The sequence below is a fragment of the Haplochromis burtoni genome, unplaced genomic scaffold (genome assembly GCF_018398535.1).
Source record: "Haplochromis burtoni strain Fernald_Lab_line unplaced genomic scaffold, NCSU_Asbu1 Contig_1708, whole genome shotgun sequence".
NCBI lineage: Eukaryota > Metazoa > Chordata > Actinopteri > Cichliformes > Cichlidae > Haplochromis > Haplochromis burtoni.
In genome coordinates this window covers 2,685-25,593 of record NW_024584069.1, presented here as the reverse complement: position 1 = coordinate 25,593, position 22,909 = coordinate 2,685, and the positions used below count along the sequence as shown (strand labels likewise).

General features: G+C 40.3%; 5 protein-coding genes across 5 annotated transcripts; 2 read left to right on the top strand and 3 right to left on the bottom strand.

Annotated features, from left to right (window-relative positions):
• Window positions 1-1,742: 1,742 nt before the first annotated feature.
• Window positions 1,743-3,505, top strand: LOC121813449 (probable RNA-binding protein 19; the record flags this gene model as incomplete). The annotated part of the gene is given in 4 exon segments (XM_042217233.1): window positions 1,743-1,817; window positions 1,939-2,041; window positions 2,623-2,738; window positions 3,086-3,505. Coding segments are annotated over 3 exon segments (286 nt in total), but the record flags the coding sequence as incomplete, so codon positions are not given.
• A 636-nt stretch (window positions 3,506-4,141) lies between these two features.
• LOC121813448 (tetratricopeptide repeat protein 31-like) lies at window positions 4,142-7,484 on the bottom strand. Its single transcript, XM_042217232.1, has 8 exons — window positions 7,118-7,484; window positions 6,926-7,016; window positions 6,694-6,835; window positions 5,709-5,813; window positions 5,391-5,490; window positions 4,979-5,228; window positions 4,809-4,846; window positions 4,142-4,188 (listed from the first exon to the last, which is right to left on the bottom strand). The coding sequence occupies exons 2-8, from the start codon at window positions 6,976-6,978 to the stop codon at window positions 4,142-4,144; spliced, it is 735 nt and encodes a 244-aa protein (XP_042073166.1). The 5' UTR covers window positions 6,979-7,016; window positions 7,118-7,484.
• Window positions 7,139-11,116, bottom strand: LOC102291347 (protein PXR1). Its single transcript, XM_042217231.1, has 9 exons — window positions 10,917-11,116; window positions 10,734-10,756; window positions 9,362-9,428; window positions 9,080-9,267; window positions 8,919-8,999; window positions 8,763-8,831; window positions 8,516-8,682; window positions 8,109-8,183; window positions 7,139-7,181 (listed from the first exon to the last, which is right to left on the bottom strand). The coding sequence occupies exons 1-9, from the start codon at window positions 10,939-10,941 to the stop codon at window positions 7,139-7,141; spliced, it is 738 nt and encodes a 245-aa protein (XP_042073165.1). The 5' UTR covers window positions 10,942-11,116.
• A 726-nt stretch (window positions 11,117-11,842) lies between these two features.
• mfsd8 (major facilitator superfamily domain containing 8) lies at window positions 11,843-18,567 on the bottom strand. Its single transcript, XM_014331289.2, has 12 exons — window positions 17,945-18,567; window positions 17,448-17,533; window positions 17,208-17,251; window positions 16,021-16,261; window positions 15,799-15,912; window positions 15,566-15,710; window positions 14,422-14,480; window positions 14,059-14,167; window positions 13,486-13,620; window positions 13,305-13,408; window positions 12,935-13,161; window positions 11,843-12,862 (listed from the first exon to the last, which is right to left on the bottom strand). Exons 1-12 carry the CDS (start codon window positions 17,998-18,000, stop codon window positions 12,656-12,658), a joined length of 1,527 nt encoding a protein of 508 aa, XP_014186775.1. The 5' UTR covers window positions 18,001-18,567; the 3' UTR covers window positions 11,843-12,655.
• A 3,062-nt stretch (window positions 18,568-21,629) lies between these two features.
• On the top strand, window positions 21,630-22,907 carry LOC102291031 (butyrophilin subfamily 2 member A2-like; the record flags this gene model as incomplete). The annotated part of the gene is made up of 4 exons (XM_005952607.2): window positions 21,630-21,843; window positions 22,022-22,084; window positions 22,334-22,693; window positions 22,795-22,907. Coding segments are annotated over exons 1-4 (540 nt in total), but the record flags the coding sequence as incomplete, so codon positions are not given.
• Between the last annotated feature and the right edge of the window lie 2 nt (window positions 22,908-22,909).

Genomic DNA, 22,909 nt, shown 5'->3' with positions numbered 1-22,909 from the left:
CCACTGTGAGTACTGATTCACTCTCACCGCAGGGTGCTTATGTGGAAGGTTGAGATGTTGCATTTTTAACATGATAATGTTTATAGTGGACATTGAAGTTTCTCACGAAGGATCTTTTGAAGTGATGGTGGGGGAAAAAAATCCAGACTGGACTCTTGGCTTAAAGTTCTCAAAATACATTAGTTTAGATTTCACAACAGATTAATTCTTGGAGTAAATGTAGTCTAATATAACTGTGCAGAACACCGTAAGCACGCCACTCACTCAGCTTGGATTTAGGGCTGCCACGATGAGTCGACTAGTCATGATTACGACTAATTTAATAGTCGACGTCGTTTGAAGCTTTGTAAGATCAAAAGACGCAGGAATAAGTAGCAGGATTTAAGAGTGTAATAACGGACTGAAACAGAAGATGGCAGCACTGCATGTACAAGGATGCCAGCTGCCGTTAAACCCCGAAGAAGAAGAAGCTGTGTCCCAGAATTCATAGCGCAGCCCAGCTCAGTTTCCAACAATGGCGGCAGCTAGTTAGTTTTAATATTACTCTTATTATTCTTTCTGGGTCACAAAATAAACGTTTAACATATTTTCAGGCGAGAATGTAGCTGTGTAAACCTCAAATATCTGCTCAGTTTATCAAGACACCGCATATTTTCAAAAGCGCTCCGACGTTTTCGGAGACGTCTGTTACCCACTAGCTCGATAGCTAGCCGGGGGCTAGGCTCACTAGAGCCGTGAGAACACCGGACTCCCGGCAAATCGTTTTCAAACCCACCGCCGTCTTTCGCTACTCAGGTTAAACATATATAAGTCACTTAGATAACTTAAAATTTAGTATTTTATTTGTTCCTGAGTAAATCGGTTTGGCTGAGATTAAAGTTATAGTTTTTACACAGCTGAATAAACGTCAAGCAGACAGCTGATTATCAGAAGTGTGAGATGCTCGAGAATATACTCCGGTGTCCTGTTATATTTTAGATAGCAAGGAGTTTATTAAACTTCACCGAAACAATCTGCAAATTTCATTAAAATTTAATAAACTATCATCTTGTCTTTATTTTTAGTTAGCACATACCTTAAACACTTAAAGCTGTAAGCTAATGATAGTTATATAAGAGCAGATGCTGCTGGTGCAATAAGCTGTACGTTGTACATGGACGTACGATGATCTGATTAGTCGACTAATCGCAAAAATAATCGGTGACTAGTCGACTATCAAAATTGTTTGTGGCAGCCCTACTTGGATTGAATCTATGCCTAAAAAACAAAAGCGGAGTTTGATATTTTAGCTCAAATGGCCCTTTGTGTTACTATTGCTGATTTACTGGTTTCCAATTGGATAATAATGACCTCAAATGGCACAGCCTCAAACTTCATAACCACCATTTCATCCACAGCTAGTGTAAACAGGTGGATTGATTACATGAAGCAGAAGCAGCGTGGGTATATGTGGCGAGACAGGAAGGTTAATATAAAAAACAACAAAATTGATTCTCGATCTGTTTTTGTAATTGCAAAATTTAATTAGTCAACAGACAAGGTACTTTATTGGTATTCTTTCACCTTTAATTAGACTGTGTATCCCAGGAAATCATTAGAGCAGAAAGTCATTAGGCTTTTTTTTTTTTTTTTTTTTTTTTAAACTGTTTACTATGCATATTATCAATTATTGTGTAGCAATCCCCAAAACAGACCTTGTGCATAGGTCGTTTTGTTTTTTAAATGGTGTCTTCTTTCAACAGGGAGCTGTTTCCAGTTTGGGTGGGAAACCTGAATTTCCCAGTAACAGACTCCATGCTTGCAAACCTGTTTAACAAGTAAGAGCCTGTAGTGGAGTTCTAGGGTTTGTTATGTAATAAAAGTAAATAGCTCTGTAGTGTAGTGAGACACTTTTTATGGTAACTTTGTTTTGTTTTTTTACACACTCCTGTCCTGCAGGGTCGGGGTCGTCTATAGCGTCAAGGTTTTGACTGCCAAACGATGTGCCTTTGTTAACTATACAAAACAAGAACATTGTGATGAAGCAATTCGACGTTTTCATGTAAGTGCATCCTTTATTGTGGTACTGTGTCGTAATTCCGTAGTACTGTTTGTGAAGTTGCAGAGAGGCAGTCGCTGTTGTAATTTGCAGGATGGCTCTCTGGCAGAAATCCAGGAAGCGGGGCCGCTTTAGATTCTTTAATGTATCATTAAATTTTAACTCCCTGAGACACCGAAGCTACAAAAGCCCTTGAATTTATGAAAGGAGTTTTAATTTGTCATTTATCTATTCAACTAAATCTATTCAACTATGAATAATAAAAATTCAGACTGCAGGCAAAGAAGTGCATCAATCTCCAGGGTCAGAAATCTGCCCTGCTTCAAGCCCTGAATTTTGCATTTTAGGGGTTCATCTTTATGTGTGCCCCCTTTCCTAATCTCCTTAGGCCAGTTTTTTTTCTACACTTGTGTCTGTCTAGTTTTTGTTTGAGTCGTCTGAAACTGTCTGGATCATGCTGTGAATGCGTTGATGTGTAACTCTTATCACCCGGTCACGCGTCGCTCTGTGATTTTGGTGAATACTTTGTCACGTGCCCAGGTTACTCCTCCACCCACTAAACTAGTATTGTGTTCACTCGTCAGGGCTTTGAGCTGAATCACAACAAGCTCGCTGTCAGGTATCCGGACAGGATTCCTGCAGGCTTGGGTATTTCCAGATCTGCCCTGAGAGCTGATGACCTGCCAGATTAGAACGTGAGGTGAGTCCTTTCATACCAGACTTCACAGCTCTGACTGTGCTGCCTCCTGCTCGCTCTACCCGGGCGGCTCTCTCACCTGAACCAAACAGAGTACTTTAAGTAGTGAGAGAGTGTCAGTGTCAGTCTGATTACTGGAAGTGTCCTGCTGAAAGCTGCCAGGATGAGACTTAATGTGTGAAAATGGGCCAAGAGTTTAAAGGAATAGTTCAAAACTTTATTCCCTGGCATAAAGGAGCAAGCTATTTAATTATCCAACACATAAATAGCAGGATTATAATGCGATTATGTGTTTAAACTGCTAAATTTAAGTGACTCATACCTAAAATGTAGTTTTGTTTTTATTGCAGGCATAACGAGAACAGCCAAAGGACAGTACGTCCTTAGAAACCCATCCCCGACCACAGAGGGGACTACTGAATGAAGACCCAGCTGCTACTTGGCCTGAATGTTATTTTCAATAAATACTTCTCGTCCAGTACAGACTAATCAACAGTATCTACAGGTTCTCCTGATGTAATAGCTTTATGTAAAATTACCTAGTAAGTTATATCTGAAAATATTGTGTTATTGTAAGGTGATGAATCCAGATGTTAACAAAAGCTTCATGTTGCCAAAATTTTCAGTCTGACAATTACATGGAAGGGTTGGGTATGTATTTTAAATGTTAGTATTCAGAAAAAAACAGTATATAATTTACATATTTGTTTATTTAAAGTCTGCGGATTAGTCTAAGACTGCAGAGCAGGCTTACAGCTAAGCACACCAGTCTGTTTGAGTAAATTTGAGTGTTAATTAAAAAGTTGTTCCGTGGACAATTTTTGAGTGATGCAAGTAACATTGGTCATCAAATACAGTATTACATAATTTCTTTTAAACACGTCTCCCACCGATTCTGGGGGTTACCGCGGCTTTAACCCGAATAATCATCTTATGTCGAAATACTTAACTTGAACATATGTTTTAGGGCTTCATATATATTCAAGCCTGTGGTCAGCCGGCTTTTCCAAATTATCTGATAGTCATTGTGGTCATCCATAATTCTTATTATACATTTACTATAAGCTTAATACAGCTGTATAACACAAGCATTATGCGGTTTCAGTGCTCCTAGTTTATTTTTACCTGAAACGTGTCTTAAATGAAAAACCTCAAGGGTTGAAATGCCATTGCACATTTCTTTTTTTAAAATATATAAGTCCTCAAATTGTGAAGGTTGTTCTTAATCCAACAATTAAAGTTTCTTTATACTCTGGATTAGATACCTTGTGCCGGTGCTAGGTTACCTATTAGAACATTGAACTAACTTCATGGGGCATAGATGGACCTTTTTAAAGAAAGCTTGTAGTGGGGTGTCCTGTTACAGATGTGATTGAAAGTGTAGAAGTGGATCAGATCTGTGTGAATCAGGTCTTGATCTTGACATCACATTTACGGCTATTCCAGCTCCCCCCTACAGAAGGGCATTGTTTACACAAATCACACCATCTGCAATCCAAACAGGTGAAAATGAAACAGAAAAATATCTCGCTAAAAAGATTTCCTTACAGCGGGTGCACACAAGAAAAACGGTGGAACACCAAAATCAGAGCAAAATGTCATTTTTCAAACTCGTAAGTAGAGACAACTAAAGAGTCAAAGCAGTCTTCTTCCAGTTATCCCGTACAGGGTTGTAGTTGTGCTGAGGACTGTTGCTGCTGTCATTAGGTGAGAGGTAGGCTACACCTGCATACTTTTGAACTTTGGGAGGAAGTCTTAAGTGTCATGAGAGACCAACCCAGACACGGGGAGAGCATGCAAACTCATCAGCCAGTGGATTCAAACCCAAGACGTTGCTGTGAGGCAACAGTGCTAACCACCATGGTGATGGGGCACCCACTCACCCTGTTGGCTCATGCCTTAAACTTTTGTTTTGCTGTGAAGTCACCTGACGCTTTGACCAACATGATCAGTTCATCCCTAAACACGAGTGAGTCAAAGTGCCAAAATTGGATGGAGCCCATTCCAGGAGATGCAGAAATCTTGGTAAATCAGAATACTGAAATCCACGTTTCTGCCCAGGGTGTATCCCACTTGTGGTAGCTGGGATAGGCCCCAGCCTGCCCATGACCCTGATGAGGATAAGTAAAAGAAAATGGATGAAAACAATTACATCTGGATTGAAGACTAATTTGTATTTTTCTTGGAAACTGCGCTGGTGTGTGGTCGTTGGTAAATGGTCATAACTTGGAAAATGTCGGCACATTGGTCGATTAACGCCGTTGCTGGCCTTCATGGGCTGAGTAAGAATAGGCTTTGATTGACTCTGAGCAGCAGATGTATTCTGGACTGCGCCTAAAGGTTTGTTCATAAGTGTTTTTTTCAGCGCATCCTTGGACTGAGCAGGACGCACAGCAGCAGCAGGTGCAGCGATTGTGTTTGCTGAAAGGATTGGAGACACTCCAGTGACATTTGCTACTTGAACAGGTGGGAGAGAGCCGTTCGGAAGAGCTCCTGCACACAAAGATCCGCAATTAAACTGGATAAAAATACACAGTTAAACACATTTCGTCAGTTTAAGCCTAATATACAAGTGATACTCTCTGTGGATAATACACAGGTGGGCTACAAGAACAAAAGACTTCTTTCCACAACTGCGTGGAGTGAGAAACTCACCTGGTCGATTGTTTAACTTAGACAGCACTTCTAGTGCTTTTTTAACCGTCCCATGAATTATTAAAGCATTTGAGCTCTGCTCTCGAGTAAAACCGAACTCCTGAAGCAAAACAGAAACACACAGTAAGAAGCACATTCAAAAAAAAAGGCTCAGTCTTCATTTTCCCAACTTTCCCTCACAGCTGAAACCTCGAGCTGCAGGCCATTTTTCTCATCTCAACTATGAACATGTTAGCACTGTTTCTGGTTGGATTCAAGTACACAATGTAGTTACATGCATGTAGTGTGACTGCACCACTAAGCGCAGCTGCTACATACCATTAGCTGTGTTATCTGCACACGCATCAGCTCCTGCGCAGCTTCTGCACACGAACTGTCCAGTTTGAGAACTTCCGTGAAGGCCAGGGCAGCTTCCTCATACCTCTGAAACATTACGGACAGCAAGAACTTCAATTCAAAGTAAACCTGGGTTCAGATCAATTTGTTGCTTCACTAATTGGCCTAATTGCTGTCAGAACACTGAGTCAGAAAAAGTCTAATGCTTCTTTCTCAATAGTATCTACTCGACTGTTTCAGTTGCTCTCTGTTACAGTTGAGGATCACCTCAATGTGTGTGGGGTTGTTATAGCAACACGGCTGATGTCATCTGTATGTGAGGCGATAGTATACGGCTTTTTAAATGGACTTTGTGGAGCCATTTCCCTCATTGACAGGTTTCAGAACTGGCGCTCTCATGACTCATCAAGTGACGTGACTGACTGGCCCATCAGTGGCACGCGGTCTCTTCAGGTCACATTCTCAGATTGACTCAGCTCACTTGGCCACCTGGGGACACCCCGACTGAGTAGGAAAAAAAAGTTCCTGGTTCCAGGTATTACTACGTAATGGAAAACCCTGAAAACTGAGTTGAACTGAGCCGAGTTGGTCTTAGGGGAAAATAATGTGAACCTGTGCAACAACTGCAGTGATGCTGCAAACAAGGCGACATTGTCAAAGTCGCTGTAACCTGAACTGTAAACATTACAACCGCTGACGGGTCACAGCCAGTATGTGCCGCTACACAGCCGACTGCAGCTGCATCAACAAGTTAAGACTAAGCTAACTTCCCTGTGACCAGCACTCAAATGTATGTCCCTTTATAATGTTTCTCATTGGTTGGAAAAATGTGTTGCTACTTTGGTTAAAGAGTGCTTTGTAACAAAGGACACTGTTGCACAAGAGTCTGCTCTTAAAATCAGAAACACACACATATTAAACATGACATGTGAGGGTTGTTAGGATTAGATAAAAGCTTTATTTTTACCTTTAGACCAGCCAGAGCTCTTCCCTTCCTATACAGGCCTTTATCCCAACCTGGACATATGCCAAGCGACAACTCTGCATCCATTAACGCCTTCTCGTATTCTTGCAACTTCTCAAAACAGAAGGACCGATTTCCAAATAGCCTGCGACAGATGCAAAGATGGCATTAAAGCTAGTGGTGCAAGTGAAATCACTGCTGTTACTTAAAGTTAGGTAAACAGGCATGTTCTTACTTAAACTCTTTAGGGTTGTGCTTAATTGCATCTGTGAAATACTTCACAGCCATATTAAAGTCTCCAGCACTCGCATGCTTATTTCCAATGACTAGGGGAAAAAAAAGAAAGATAAATATTTATTTTACGTATTCTTTAAAAGTCAAATCACCTCACTGAGAATTTATGTGAATGAATAATGACGAAACTTACCGGCAAGCTCTGTGCTTATTTTTACATGGTCTTCAAAGGAGGGAACCCTGGACGCAGCAGAGTCCTGCGTAGACAGCAAGAACAGAGTTTCAACCTTTAACGTGCACCAAAAGACACAATACAGCAGGTTTTACAGCTTTGTGGTCATTCTCCAGCGTTTCCTTCATCACTGCTGTTTTATCTAAGATGTTTAACTAAAAGATGTGCACACATTTCATTTCTCTGCGGTGAGTTTCACACACCCACACACTTTCGTTTTGACATCTTAGTGAGGACATCTAATTGACATAATGCTTACCTAACCCTTAGCCTAAACCTAACCATAACCTAAATGTAGCCCTGACACTAAAACCACATTTTGAGTCTCAAAACTTCCTTCAAACCCGTGAGGAGAGGCACTTCTGTCCCTGCACAATTTGGATGACTGTTGGTTCACTTGGCACCACCCGTGCTCACAGTTTAGTGAGTCATGTCGAATATAAAGATTCCAAATTTTCTCAGTTGTATTTGTAACTGGCAACCAGCCACAGGGTCTAAAAGATTCCCTGCTGCCTCGTAAGGAACGGGGTATTCAAACACACACTTACAGAAAGATCCTAATGAAGAAGGAGGAAAGGTCGAGTCGTTAGTATCTTCAACATCAAGCTCCATCTGTACCCTTAAACTCAGCAGCCCACGCTACGCTTAGATCACCGGATGGAAACACACATGCATGCAATCTACGATCTGTATGCGAGCATTCTTCCTTGTTTGCACCTATCTTTTATATATCGTTCTCAGTTTATTACATTTAAAATGTGGTGAGGCACAGAACAATTACGCTTACGACCACCTTTCTATCTTCAGCCAGTGCTTCTTGATTTCCTATCATCCAGTTTGGGTATGTTTTCCTCTGTTTATTTCGCTAATAAACTTTAATCTCCATCTTCATCTGTCTTCCCTAGATAGTCAGCCCTCTAAGCACCAGGACCTAATTTCTATCATATCTCACAGTTGCTTCTGCTCCAGTTTATGCATGGCTATAAGAGCAGCTTTTCTCACAAAACTACTCGTCATATCAAGTTCCTTAAAAAGAGACGAGAAAAAAAAATGTAATTGATGAACAGAAAGTGATATAATTTACAGCCAAATCTTATGTGATCATCTTTTCCTGTATTCAGTAAATTGGATTAAAAGAACAGTATCAGGTTAATGGCATTTTACACCATCAGGCATCAATCAGTGGTTCATTTTGAGAATGATATCCACTCTTAAAAGTGAAATGGTAAATGGTAATCTTAATAAGGCCTGTATTTATATAGCGCTTTACTAGTCCCTAAGGACCCCAAAGCGCTTTACATATCCAGTCATCCACCCATTCACACACACATTCACACACTGGTGAGTGAGAAGTGCTACTCTGAGTCGCCTGAGTCGTTCTTGGAGTTGCAGTCTTCATCACTGGAAACGTCGCTACTGTCACTGCTGTCTGTATCTTTGGCTGAGGCCTGCGGTTTAACACTAGTATTGTTATTGGCTCTGTGTTCATCATTAACAGCTTCACCCTCCTCTGCATCATCTTTTCCCTGTAAAACACAGAAGACAAGTTTGTGAAATAAGAGGACCGTTTCTTTTTTCGAAACGTGTTGCATAAAACAATCATCACCTCCTCGTTTTTTTCAGGGTTCAGCTTGTCCTTCTCCAGCTTCTCGAGACGTTTCCTTTCCTTCTGTTTCTGATCAACAAACACCCGCAGTGAACATTACTCACACGAGCTGACATTTATTACCAATCACTTCATATTCAAGAAAGCAGGATTTACCCGTTTCTTAAGCCGCTTCTTCTCAGCTTTGTCTTTCATTTTTTTAGATTCTTCTAATAATCTGGCTTTTCTCTCAGCATCCTAAAGAAGCAGATTTGAATCATTTAGAGTCTGCAGCACAACTTCACATCAAAAAGAAAACGGTAAAACTAAACACTTACGTGCTCCTTTGTCTGAAATCTTAAAGGGGACGGGCAAGAAGAATTACGGGCTGAAGGGTATACGGGCTGATATACAGCGCTGGATGACCTCAGGCGGTTTGCAGGGTATCCATGGAAATCATGACTCCAACTACCGGTAACATAATCATCATTGCCTGGGTCGTCTAGATCGTCATCGTAGTCAATACCTGTGGGAACAACAACAAGTTTCATACAGTCACACAAATAAAGACCGACACACTCAAATGTGCACAGCAGACATGTTGCACAATATCTCCTTACCAAGAAGGCCACATCTTATTATTCTTTGCATATGAGGACGTCCTTCAAACATCCCTAAAACAGTTCTCTAAACAGGAGGGAGAGAGACAAAGAGATTTGAAAAGTATTCACAAACAGTCACGTACAGTCCTCGCTCGCAGCCTCTCCAGCCTTGAATTCTTACCCACATTCCACCTACATCTGGATCCCAGTATGATAAGTGTGGAGTATTCCCACAGCTGCTGAAAAACTGCACCACTGCCACTACTCAGCATGCCTCTGAGCTCCAGTAAGAATGCTGGCACTGAAAAGCACCATGTCCAAGAGTTTCACTTTCCTTTATCCAGAAGCTCTGAGTCACTGGATCAGCAGGCAAGCCCCTTTCTCTGGTCTTGCACTATAATAAATACACGTGAATGCAACAACAAAGCAGCCTGCATCTAATTTGGGGATGTGGAGCATATTCTCATACTGAATACTATCGTTTATTTTAGTCAGACTTATAGAAGAATCACTATAAGAGCTGTAATGTTGAGCACAAATGCAAATAGAAGGTTGGTGTGATTAAACAAAGCTATAAAGTCTTTTCTCTCCACTTTAACAGCACCAATAAATTACAGTGGAGCAAAGTTTGTTTGGCACAAAAATAAATGTCAAGCGTTACATAATCAGCTGTGCAGTTATCTGATCCACTGGAGTTGTTTGTGGAGCAGCTTTTCGTGTTTGATGTGCTAATCTGTACATCTTGAGTTCCGTGGCAGAAAAAGGAAATCCACAGGCAGGTTATACACGTGGGAGGAAAAGGGGCAACAACATGCCACTTAATGAAGAAATGTCACTAACCCAACAGATACGAAGACGGCACTTTTCCTTAGAATAATCCACGGACTGGCTTAGGATTTGTTATGGAGTCAATATATTATATTCGGAGCAGAAATGTCCAATTAAGACCACTTTGCACGTACAATACGAGATTATTACCTCAAATGCCCGCCTCACTGCCACGCAAAAAAGCAAAGCGTGGTTTGTAATTCCTTGTAGACGGATTACTAATATCACTGTTTTCTAAACCATTTCACAGACATCCTGCTCACTGGTAAAACTGTGTTTAGATTTCCGTAAGAAGCAGCTGTGCACGTACAGCGTTTCTCTGAATACAGGATATGTACAGGAAGTGACACGGCGCAGTGTTTACATGTTTCCATTCAGCAAATTCGACTGTGCTGCTTTTACGGCCAACCTGCGAGGAACCCATTGATGATCTTAACACCTTACCCATCCGGTCCCCAGACCCATAAACTCCCCCCACGAAGTAAGAGCCAACACGCGGGGAGCTTTTCCACAAAGCGTAAGCTAACGCGCGCGTAAACTTTAAGGAAGAGAGCATACTTACGAACATATGAGGATCCGGAATCTCTGCAAAAGCAAACAAAAGAACAAAGAGCAATATAAATACAGTTGTTTCAATAACCAGGCTTTGGCTCCTCTCTACACAAACATGACTCCTACAAGCGAGCTAGCTTCGTAGCCACGTTAGCCAACAACTTTTTAAAAGACACAAAAAGCGCTTTCTTACCCTCCTCTTCTCTATAAATCTCCATGTTTACTAATATAAGTCCTGTCACGGCTTTACACACTCTCACGACGCAGTTAATTTCACCCTAAGTTTCATTACTAATGCTAATGTTAGCAGCCTCTAACTTTTGCTGCCAACATACTGGCGCGCTCCCTCTCGATCACTTTAAAACATCGCGTGAACGCACACGAGCGCACGGGCGGGACTTGGCTTTTATTGAACGCATGCGCGCCGTCTTCCTGCCCCCTTCCCGGACACATGGATGACCATTTGTTGTTTATTTGTAAATGTAAATGTAGTGGGTCTGTTTCAGTCCTTGAACCTGCAGATGTGTCTGCTAGCTCTGCAAAGCCTACTTTGGTATGGGATTTGGTAGGAATGAACAGCATTAGACTGTGTTGTAAATGTTATGTCATTATAACAATATAGCCAAGTACGCACCGTAGACACAGGATTGGCAAAAGCATTGGTTCGTCTGCCTTCACACGCATATGAACTTCAGCGGCCATCTTTAGGTTTAATATGATGTTGATCCACAGCTTTTACAGCTTCCAGATCTCATGGAGAGACTTTCCCTAAGGTTCAGGATTGTGTTTATAGGATTTATTTTTTTTAAACCATTCTTCCAAAAGTGCAAAGTAGGGTTTACATGAGAAGGTCTCCTGTTTTTTCATGCTAACAGTGTTCTCTGGTTGAGGTCAGGACTTTGTGCAGGCCAGTCAAGTTTTTCCACACCAAACTCACTCACTGTCTTTATGGACCTTACTTTGTGCACTGGTGTTCAGTCATGCTGGAACAGAAGGGTCCATCCTCAAACTGTTTCCACAAAGTTGGGGACGTCCAAGATGTCAGTATGCTGAAGCTTTAAGAGTTCCTTTCACTTTGAATGAAAAACAAACTCACGCCATAATCCCCCCACCACAAAACTTTATTAGTCAGAAAGTATCGTTCTCCTGGCAACCAAATGCAGAGTCATCCATCCGATTGCCCGAAGAGGTCTGCAGTGTTATTTTTTCTTTAAAGAGAGGGAACACTTCCTGCCTCTTCTCATGTTTTTTTTTTTGTTATGTTTTTCTTTAACAATTTAAAGTGCACAGCTGCTTAAGCCTTCTCTGAGGAGCAACAATGTTAGGCTACACATAATGCATTGTCTGATATAAAGAAGCCCACCTCATCATAAGATATACACACTAAATACTGCCAGCACAGGGTTAGATAAAATCTTAAACAGTTTATTTATTAATCAGTTTATTGTTACCATACACACCCGCACCCACCCAGACATTTGTGAATATTTTCCAATAGACAAAAACCCGCAGTTTTAAACAACTACAGGTTAAGCCATTAACAGAAGGAAAAATAATATCAGTATTTTTTCCATTAAGAAAAAGAGTTTAGCAGGAAATATTAAAAATTGTCAAATGTAATGTTCTATGATGTAATGCATGTGTAATTATGTTCATCACTCAAAGACACACTTCTGTCATGTTTTCTTTCCCAACAAGTGAGCTGCGCGTTCACTGCAGTTTTAGCTTTTTTATAAATCATGAAGCAGCGGTCTTCGATCATGTTATGAAAAAACTGTCTTTGCAAGAGTTAAAAAGTCAAAACCCTGAGTTACAAACTTTTAAAAGTTTATCCGTCCCCACTTTTCAAAGTGGCAGCGACAGAATGTCATGATGGCCAGGACTTATGTGCTGAAAGCAAGTATAACAAACGGCGATCGGTTTCCATCAGTGCTACTCTACAATCCTTCCATGGCGAACAGAAAAGGCAATGAGTCTGCGGTAGGCCGAGATGAGGAGGATGATGGCTCCTGCCACCATGCCGCAGATGAGGCTGAAGGTCCAGCGAGGTCCCAGGTGGGTGTAGACATGGGAGACGAAGACGGGGCCGAGTGTCCGTGCCCCGCTGCCCGACGCCGTCAGCCAGCCCATGTACACACCCTGGTGAAACATTTGAGAAGTGTATGGGCGCGTTCAAAATTATTTTAAAGCATCACACATGTTAGTATTTACCTGAGGTTTGGGTCCAAGGATTTTGGAATACAGTGTGTAGGACATCACATTGCAGGCTGGGTATCCCACTCCAATGAGGAAGTCCGCTGAGAAGAACTGAGCTATGTGTATAGCAGGAGTATACTGGCACCAGGTTTGTTCGATGGGACACCCAGTTGGCTCCACAGTACTGTTCGGGGCTGGCACGAGGTCAGGCATCTGAGTCACAAAGGAGTTGTTTTTTATGTCTGTTTGTGAAAGAGGAGGGTAGAAATTAGTTTAAATCTAAACAGATGCTTGGAAAGATGTAACAACTACACACTGAGCTGTCAAGAGTCAAAATGGCAACAACTGGAAACTAATCTGACTACTTAATTCAACCGATCAATACCTGCCCACTGGATTTTAGGATAATGGTTTCCCCATGGGAGAAGAATAAAGAAGCCACAGAAAATAATGACCAAGCCGATTAACAACACAGGCCGATCTCCGAATCTGGAAGGAAATTAACGAAATTCAGGAAAGGCGATTCTTTATTTGATGTAATTTATATGTGCAGTGAGGGGTGATACCTAAGAGCAGCCACTTTTACAGCCAGAAACACCAAGATTGATACAAATCCGATGCAGCAGAGAATGATCCCGTTGTACAGCACAGCTTCTTCCCTTGTCCAGGCAAACATGTCCATAGATAGGGGCGTGGTAATTCTGAAGAAAAACACAGAATCACAACAGAGTACAAAAGAGGTTTTAAAGAGAGAGAAAGACTGCCTAGACTGGATATAAAAGACAGGCATAGCTCTGGCTGAGAACTGTCACCATACTTGCGTTTTGAAACCAGGAAGCTTGTCAATCGCAGAGATAATGTATAGAATGAACTTCATCTCCTTTATATTTTTCTGTTTTATCCTCAGTTACTTTGACACAAAGTTATCTGCTGTGATGCTTACACCTCTGATGAAGTCTCACATGTACTTGTAAATGATCATTATCACAATATTTCTGACTGAGTCAAAATGAAATCAAATCGGGACCTCATGAATCAAAATTGAATAACTAATAGAAATCAGTGGCGATACCCAGCCCTACTTGGAACCAGCTTTTATGTACCATCCGTGAGTCTGACGTCTTTGAAGAAATACATACGTCTCAAAGATAGCAAAGATGAACATGATGATGAAGAACAGGATGTTGGATGTCATGACAGCCACCTGATCGATGCTTTCAACAGTTTCTTCTGATATATCAACTCTCTCTAGAAAACATAAATATATCTTCCATCAGAAACTGTAAAACATGACTCATTTATTTCCATATTCAAAATGTATGATTCCTTTAACATTAGCCATTCAGACTCGGTGCAGTACTGCTTTATGTCACTCTGTATGTTAAATGACTTAAAAATAAATAAATGTTTTAGTACAAATAGTTTTCATTTTTTCTGTAAATTGACTTCAGCAAGTGGTCTTTCCTTGGCATACAGTAAATGCTAAAGAAAAATAGATACACCTTCTGATGTGTAGTTGATAGATTGAATGTGCCTTCCATCTTCATCAACGTGATGCTCTCTGATGGAAAGAATCAAACATTTTAGTTAAAGGGTATATCCACAGTATTTTTCAGTCCATGTAAAATAACGAAATAAACAGTCAAATACTGAAATTTTCCAGAACTATCCTACTGTAAATTTGTAAATTTTTGTAGTAAATTGTAAATTGTAAATATTGTAAAACTTTTCTTCTGTCATTTAATGGTCGGGCATTGTACAGCTACAAGCATTTCACCCCCATGTCATACTGTGTATGGTTGTGTGTGTGTGACAAATAAAATTTGAATTTGAATTTGAATTTACTGAAGACCGATCCTTTTTTTTTTTTTTCAAAAAAAAAAAAAAATGGTTAAGGAAAAACAACTTCACACGTTAAAGACAAGTCAAAAATATTTCAGGATGCAGGAGTATCATTGTCAAGGTCTACAATCACCTATATGGAGGATTTAAAAGGTGCAAGCAACCACTTGAAGGCCAGACTAGACTTTGCCAGCAAACATCTAAAAGAGCACAGCTCTGTAAAAAAATGTTTGTTCAGATAAACCCAAGATTAACTTTTATTAACTTGTATCAAAATGATGGGAAGAGAAAGGTATGGAGCAGGAGAGAAACAGCTCATGATCTGAAGCATACCACATCATCTGTCTAACATGGAGGGGCTAATATTATGGCATAGACACGTATGACTGTCAGTGGTGTTTTGTGACTGCTGATGGAAGCAACAGGGCTGCACTCTGTTTTTTAGGTTATGAAGAGAAACTTGGATCATTTTTTCCAGTATGTTCAATAAAAATCAAAAGCACAAATAGTGCTTTAAGACAGAATTTGAAAGAATTGTGAACCTTCACATTTATACGGCATTTAAAAACATTAATTATACATAAACTGACAGATCAATAATACTAAACTCTCAAACAGTCATTTAAATCTTTGACCCTGGTGACCACTAAAGTTCATTTAGGTAGTGCCTCAAAAAACAAAGAAAGAAAAAAAAAGAAAAAGGCCCAGTTGAGGGATGAAGACAGATTTACTACAGTACAGAGATCAAGTTTATGGCAAAACTATAAACAAACAAGAAGTCACATCAAGAATTTGTTCAGTCACCTCAGCAGAATGACGACGAGCAGGATGTTGATGAGGCCGAACACTGCAGCCAGTAACGCTGGGGTGGTGTACATGTTGAGCTTCAGCGCTATGAAGTCCAGTGTGACACCTTCCTCACCAATGAAGGACAGACATGCCTGCAGGGCTGGCATGTACACAGAAAAATAAACAAACCTTAAAACTGATTTTTTCTTCAGCAAACTCACAGCTTTGCTCCCTGTTGTCAAACTTACCTGGCCCGAGGATGAAACCGAGGGCCTGGCAGGCACTCATGTTAGCCATGGCACCCGTCCTCTCGTTCAGTGATGTAGCTCCAGCAACATAGGACCTCACCACAGCTACGTTACCTGACATGGAAAGACTGAAACGTGTCATGGATCATCATAAAGGAAACAGATCAATTTGCTTACTAAGGAAATTATATCAAACTTTTAGGTCTATATTTAAATGATCACCTGCTCCGAAGCCCACAAAGACTCTGGACATGAGGATGTGATACTTGTTATAGGTCTTCGGCAGGTATGCGTAGGCATAGTAGATGTTGGCTGCCAAGTTAATGGAGATGGAACACACCAGTGGTTCCCTGCGTGGCCGATGATTGGACCACCAGCCAAAAATGGGTGAGGCCACCATCTGTCCGATGCTGTATGCTGCAACCACCCATCCCAGGAAGCTGGCATCAGTGCTGTCATCAGTCTGTAAGAAATGAATGCTCCACATTAGACCTCATAGGAAACCTAGTACAACATCAAACCCCACTGTTGATCAAAGCCACCACATATTAAACTGAATACATGTTTAGGCAATAATTCCACCGGCTTTGAAGCTGCATGAAGTGGAAGGAAAGTTCACTGGTAGACCACCGTGTTCTGGCTAAAATGTCTCAGTGTAACAGTAAAATCAGAACATGCAGGGTCCTACACATTGTCTAACCATAAGGGGGGCTTATACACATTATTTCACCTCTTCATTGCATACAAGTGTATGTAGAAAGGTAACAACATTTCAGGTTTTCAAATATACTTGGAATCCAGTTTTAGGACACTGAAGTGACATACATGAACATATGCTGCTGAAGCGTAGCTTCAAAAGCACAACATGTGGTGCAACTGAAGTATACTGCAACTTAAGCAAGACAGAAGTTGAATTAAACACAATGGAACAAGCAAAAAAAAAAAAAAACAGCAGAAGTTAAAGGAGATAAATGAACTCAGCGGCGGGCATGACAGGCTAACAGAAAACAGTGGATCATCCTATTAAAACACATCATGGGTCATGTAACTGCAGTCTGTTCACGTATATAATGAACAGACTGCAGTTACATTCAAAGCAGTTTAAAGCACTTAATTAAAAATCCAAGCACCTTTGTAAACCTTGAAAACACTACATAAATTCAAGTATTCTCCAGCACCCATATAGGAACCCTGCTTACAAGTGCTTAATCTTTCAGTCATTTGACCAGGGCACTATATCCTAAATTAAATCCCCAACAATCCTCTTTGCATCTTTCACTTCCTCTTTAAACACCCAAGACTGCATTTAAGTAGCAAAAACAAACCACGGAGCTTAGTTTGTATTATTGACATCAGTTGAATCAGGCAACAATCTTCAGCCCGAAAGACACCGTGTCATTCTTACTTACCTTTTGCAAATAGGGCCAAAGTGATGTGATGACAATAGTGAAACCTGAGAGAGAGCACAGATCACATTAATGACACACAAGCTGTTGAAGATGCTCAACATGTTTTTAGGCTAGAAGTCACTGAAGTTATTTCATGTCTCTTCTAATGGCATCACAGGTCGGAAACCACAGTTTTTCCTGTAACAGTGCTGAGATCATTACTTTGAACGTGAGAAAAGTGTTATATTCCCGTGTCCTCACCTACACTACTGAGGAACATAGTGAAGTACATGACTCTGATGGACCTCCACCGACTTCTGTAGTCATCATCCTGCGAGTCATCGCTGCTGACATGGAGTACAGATTATCCATAAAGGATGACATACCAGCAAGACAATGTAACCTATATGAGTAATGTACGAGCCAGCAAGATATATGGCCAAGTGACAGGTCAGCGTCTCCTTTTTATAGGAGCGAGAACACAGTATGATGAAGAAAAACTGGGTTACAGAATAAAGGTGAATAAAGCTGCTGCACCCACCATCTGACTGCAGTTGCGTGTTTTATTTAGCGACTGTAAATAAAGTCTACCTATATTAAGTTGCTTTGTAGCTTAACTCTGTTGCTTACATACGGCAAAACAGACACAACACAAGGCCAGTAAATCCAGTGCTTCTACAACCTGTTGGGTAACAGTGTAGCCATACTCAAGCTTCCTCTCGTTGTTTTTATTTAGGGAGGTGGCTATCTGGACTTACCTGCTCCTCTCATCCCTGAGCAGCGGGGTGGTGTCGTCGGGTTCAGGTTGAGACATCTTTTAACAAAACACTAACTCTGCGATATTATGACTCCACCCGTGGACTTTGAAAAAGCAAAACAGTACTTTTAGGTCGCCATGTAGTCGAGGGTCAGTGAACGACACTTGCTAACTTTCACCTCTCCCATAAAGCTCCGAGTAGCTAGCTAGCTAACGTTAGGGACAAACATTTGGCCCCTTAAGTCATATGCACGAGTCTAACTGATACCGCAAACCATGATAAACGGTCGTTTTACCAAGAACAAAGCACAGTACGCCACATAAAAACACGCAAAGCTGGACTATGATATCAGTGACAGCTCTAACACGCAAGGCACCCATTATTTAAGCATCGGCTTCCGGTAAATTCTTTCAAAATAAGGCAAATTGAGTCCCAAATAAACTGTGTTCTGCCGAGTTTTTTCTTCAGTACGCTTATCATATCTTATCAAAAACTTAACATGAAATTATTTACATAAACATTAAACACTCTGAGGTGTCTTTCCTTTGTTGTTGCACAGGCTGCGCAGTGTTTTAGACGCTAATTTCGAATAACATCCGTGTTTACTCGACTGTTAGCGCGCACCTTGACGAACCGCGCTCACGTGAAAACTAGCAAACCACCCAAACACAGTCCGAGGGTCACTTGATTGGATCGGCGAGAAGGACGCCGTGCTGCGATTGGTGGATGCAGTTATAGTGCGGGGCTGAAACAAAAGTTATTTAAAGGGCAACTAGTTCAGCTTTAATGTAGAAGAATCTGAGCACAATTATTGACTTTTATATGTGAAAAATTAGAGTAGAATAGAATAGAATAAAATAGTCCTTTATTGTAATTGTACATGTACAACAAAATTCTACAGGAATAAAATATAAATATCAAGACGGCATAAATAAATAACAAACAGGAGAAATATGTACAAAACAAGAGGAATATATACAAAACAATAGAAGGACACACATTAGTGAACAGGATGCAACATGCTTGAAAGTATAGCAGAGGACTTGGTCTGAATATAGTTCATGTGTGAGTGACCTGAGTATTAAGGTAGATCAAGGGTTATGACAGATCACCTTTTAATCTACTCGTGGCACTATTAAAGTATTAAATCACATGAGATTTCAAACTGCAGGAAAATCACTGGAGTTATAAGAGGCAGACAACTAGACACACCACGTGTATGCTATTGCTATTTATTGTGGTTTAACCTGTCAAGGACAAAAATGTAAAGAAAATTCTGCATCAAGCCTTGAAATCATAGCTTTCCTACTTTTGATAAGCCTGGATTGGTAGGATGATGGTTAGTGCTGCTGTCTCCCAGTAAGAAGGTCCTCGTTCAAATCCACCATCTGGCACAAATGGTTGTTTGTCTCTATGTGATAGAATGGTGAGCTGTCTGGGGTGTAACCTATCACTTCAGGATTAGGCCCCAGCCCCCCTGCAACCAGGATAAAAATAGGAGGACGGTAGTTGTTGTAGATCCATTCACTTTATATGGTAACCAGACTCTAGACTTTGTTGAACATTATGTAATATGAAGACAACATGTAGTATTTAAGTGACCAAGTAGTATTGGGGTAAAAGTTATTGAATAGTGTTGAAATAAAATGACAAAATTGTGAAGGATTAAAATATTCCAAGAGCTCAACTTACTTCATCTAAACATGTTTCAATCGCATTTTATGAACCTCTAAAAAGAATGGGTGTGTTTTTCTTATAATTTAAAGGTTTACTGAATTACATATAAAAACATAAACACAGAACAAGGCAGTTCAAATACACTGACATAGAGTACGGTGTGCAAAGAAACGTGTACAGTAAGTTATTGGATGATATACATTTGCCAAACATCTAGTGCACAGTCTCAAGATCAATACAGGTTATGTTTCCACTTTGTCTTTGGATTTGAACCCACATAAACTGTCCCAGTGGTCTTTCCTTGTCATTTTTATAGTTAAGCCTTATTAACATCCTCTCACATGCAGCAACAGTGTTCATCATCTGTCCACAATGGGACTATGCTATATATTTTACAGAATTCAAGTGCAATAACTCAATTCTAACAGCCTATTGCAAAACCTTTGAACTCGTAGCTTATTAATTAAATAATGCTAAGCAAATTATTTAAATTAGTATAAAATAACTCTTATTTAGAACAGTGTTTTGAGTGTGTGCAGGACAAATGTTTTTAAAATTTTCTTGGTTTTAGTCAAAGGTGTCTTTTCTTCCTCACTACATCCACACACCTCCTCTGGTCTTTCTCTGTTTCTCCACAAGGACCTCCTGTTACACAGCTAAAGTCGTTGCATCGTCTGCTCTGCCACCTTTAGTCGTTTTGTCAGTGTCACTGTCTCCAACCCGTACATCACCTCGTTACCACCTTATATACAGTTGGGTGTCTGTTATTGTCATTTTTTAAATTTTTCTGTTTTTACTTTCGAGAATAAATACTGTACATCATGATGTGTCATCAAAACTGATTTAAATATCAATGATGAATGTCATTATCTTGCTAACAGAGTTAGCTTATAAAAACCTCCCCAGTGCCAATAAATATTACACCGCAGTAATTGAGTAATAAACAACAAAACAGTTTTTAACTACTGACGTCTGTTTTTAGTTTAAAAAAATTTTATTTTTATTTTTTTGCAAAAAATACATTTTTTGGATAATTAACACAAACTTTCTCTTTTATAATTAGAGGACCGTCTGGGGACTGATCAGAATCTTTTCCTGTAATTTTACACATTTGTTTCTTAAAATTTAACAGTCAGATTCAAACTGAAAGTTTTTTCCATTTACTATAGCAGTTTCTCTATCTCATGGAAAATCTAGTACATAATGCTGGAACTGCACTTCTTTTTCTCATATTGTGATAAGTTTCAGTCATCGGCGTAACTTTGTGCTGAACATTGGGGGTGTCAAGATCTCTGTCTAAATAAATAAATAAATATATTTGGGTAAATTTCCAGATGATTAAACATGCAACTAATTTGCTGGTAATAACCTGAAACGAGTAAAGAAAATCAACAGTCTATTTATGCAAGGTCATTTATAATTTTATTGTGGAGGTTATGGGTTATTTTTTTGTGGCTTATTTGTGGGGGGGGGGGGGGGGGGGGGGGGGTCATAACCCCCCTGGAAATTACGCCCCTAGTTTGAGTGGTCTATCATTGCCGATATCATTACAATACTGATACTTTTAGCTAATAAACACCAGCTTATGTAGGGGAGATCCGTGTGTCATAATAATTTATGAGATGAATGATCAATTTGCAAGCTCTGATTTTTCATTTTAATCACCATTAAATCACTGTGAGTTTTATTTTCCACAATAATTAGACACACAACAAAACACACCTTTCAGCTTTTCATTAATTTTGAAACTGGGACTTTTATAAATAAAACAGACAAAACGTTCAGACATTTTTATTTTTTCATTTCAAATAAATAAATAAATAAATAAATAAATAAATAAATAAATATCTGACACAATTCAGAGGGCTACATACCGAACAGAGGATAGAAACAAAGTATCGATCCTATCTCGCTGGTAGGCTTCTGACACCAATACCATTTGCGATGGGCTCAGACGGAAGATGTTATCCTTACAGACGCACTGAAATCGTTACAATAAAATATTGTTTTCAGAGTTCCTCCCTCTCAGATGAACATGAAAGTGAAAGTAACTGACTAGAAAGCAGCAAGCTATCGAGCTCGGGGAAGAAACTGCAGAGAAAGAAAAGACAAAGTGGACTCTTTGGGTTGTTGTTTTATCTCGTCCCACTGCGGTCAAGTGAGCCCTCACTATCTCACACTAGTGACAGAGATTTCTCCGTGGAGCTACAAAAACACGATGTGTAGGTTGACAATGATCACTTGTCTTGTTGTTTAGCAGCATGGTAATTGTTAACTAACCCTGGGCCGTCTTTCTGCCATCAACATCAAACTTTGGTTTCTTAAGCGTTGCTGGATTTGAGTTATGGTGAAGAAATTACAACGTCTCCTTACAATTTTCCGTCACCTCCCTTTTCACAGATCGACGGGTGCCAGGTTTGAGTCTCCTGACGCTGTTTATATCTTCCTGGACTGCTGCTCCCAGTAAGTCTCACACACATTCATTCTGCTATTTATCATCAATCTCACTGTTTCATTCTGCTTGTACCTTTAATGTTTCTGATTTCTTCACATTCAGCCACATGTTGTTATTACTTCTTTCGCTAAACCTCGAAACTTTGCTGATACCAAAAATTGACTTCGTTATAATAAGATTTATCTTTCTGTGTTTAACCATCTTTTCCACTCTGGCAGTGTAAAAGATAAATGATGCCAGCGTTATTTATCTTACAGCTTCAACCAACTTGGTGGTTACCACCACGTCTCCTGTCACTGGGACTCGTGGCCATCAGGTCACATTGCCGTGCTGGCTCAGTCCACAGCAAAATGCAGAGGAGCTGGAGGTACGCTGGTACCGTACTAATCGCTTTGACAGCCCGGTAATGCACTACCAGTCAAAAAAGTTCAAATATGAAGGTTCCTACGTTGGCCGAGTCTCATTTGGACTCAAGGATGCAGCATCAGGCGGGCTGAATTCAGGCGATGTGAGCCTGAAGCTGCTGAACGTCACAATTGAGGATACAGGATATTACATTTGTTTGGTCAGCAGCAGCCAGGGTTATGACAGATCCCCTGTTAATCTACTCGTGACAGGTGAGTGACTTAGGGGTGGAAATGTATATGATGTTTAAAGCTTTGCTCTAAAACATCGCATTAAAATGTTCTTCATCTTCCTCCTCGGACCCTTTATCTAGCTTCGGGAAGTCCTCCTTTTCTATCAGTAGTGTGGGGAGAAGATGACAAGGTGAACGTGAGCTGTGAATCTGAAGGCTGGTATCCACAGCCTGTGCTGCGCTGGTCAGACAAGAA

Excerpts from the sequence above, each read along its gene's own strand:
- mfsd8 (XM_014331289.2), bottom strand. The coding sequence starts at position 18,000 with ATGTCTCAACCTGAACCCGACGACACCACCCCGCTGCTCAGGGATGAG. Across the intron at positions 17,534-17,944 it reads CTCAGGGATGAGAGGAGCAG|CAGCGATGACTCGCAGGATG; the intron begins GTAAGTCCAGAT and ends ACTCCATGTCAG. Across the intron at positions 14,481-15,565 it reads CTCGTCGTCATTCTGCTGAG|AGAGCATCACGTTGATGAAG; the intron begins GTGACTGAACAA and ends TCTTTCCATCAG.
- LOC121813448 (XM_042217232.1), bottom strand. The coding sequence starts at position 6,978 with ATGGCTGTGAAGTATTTCACAGATGCAATTAAGCACAACCCTAAAGAG. Across the intron at positions 6,836-6,925 it reads CACAACCCTAAAGAGTTTAA|GCTATTTGGAAATCGGTCCT; the intron begins GTAAGAACATGC and ends CATCTGTCGCAG. Across the intron at positions 5,491-5,708 it reads TGCAGATAACACAGCTAATG|GAGTTCGGTTTTACTCGAGA; the intron begins GTATGTAGCAGC and ends GTTTTGCTTCAG.
- LOC102291347 (XM_042217231.1), bottom strand. The coding sequence starts at position 10,941 with ATGGAGATTTATAGAGAAGAGGAGG. Across the intron at positions 9,268-9,361 it reads AATAAGATGTGGCCTTCTTG|GTATTGACTACGATGACGAT; the intron begins GTAAGGAGATAT and ends TTGTTCCCACAG. Across the intron at positions 9,000-9,079 it reads GATTTCAGACAAAGGAGCAC|GATGCTGAGAGAAAAGCCAG; the intron begins GTAAGTGTTTAG and ends CTGCTTCTTTAG.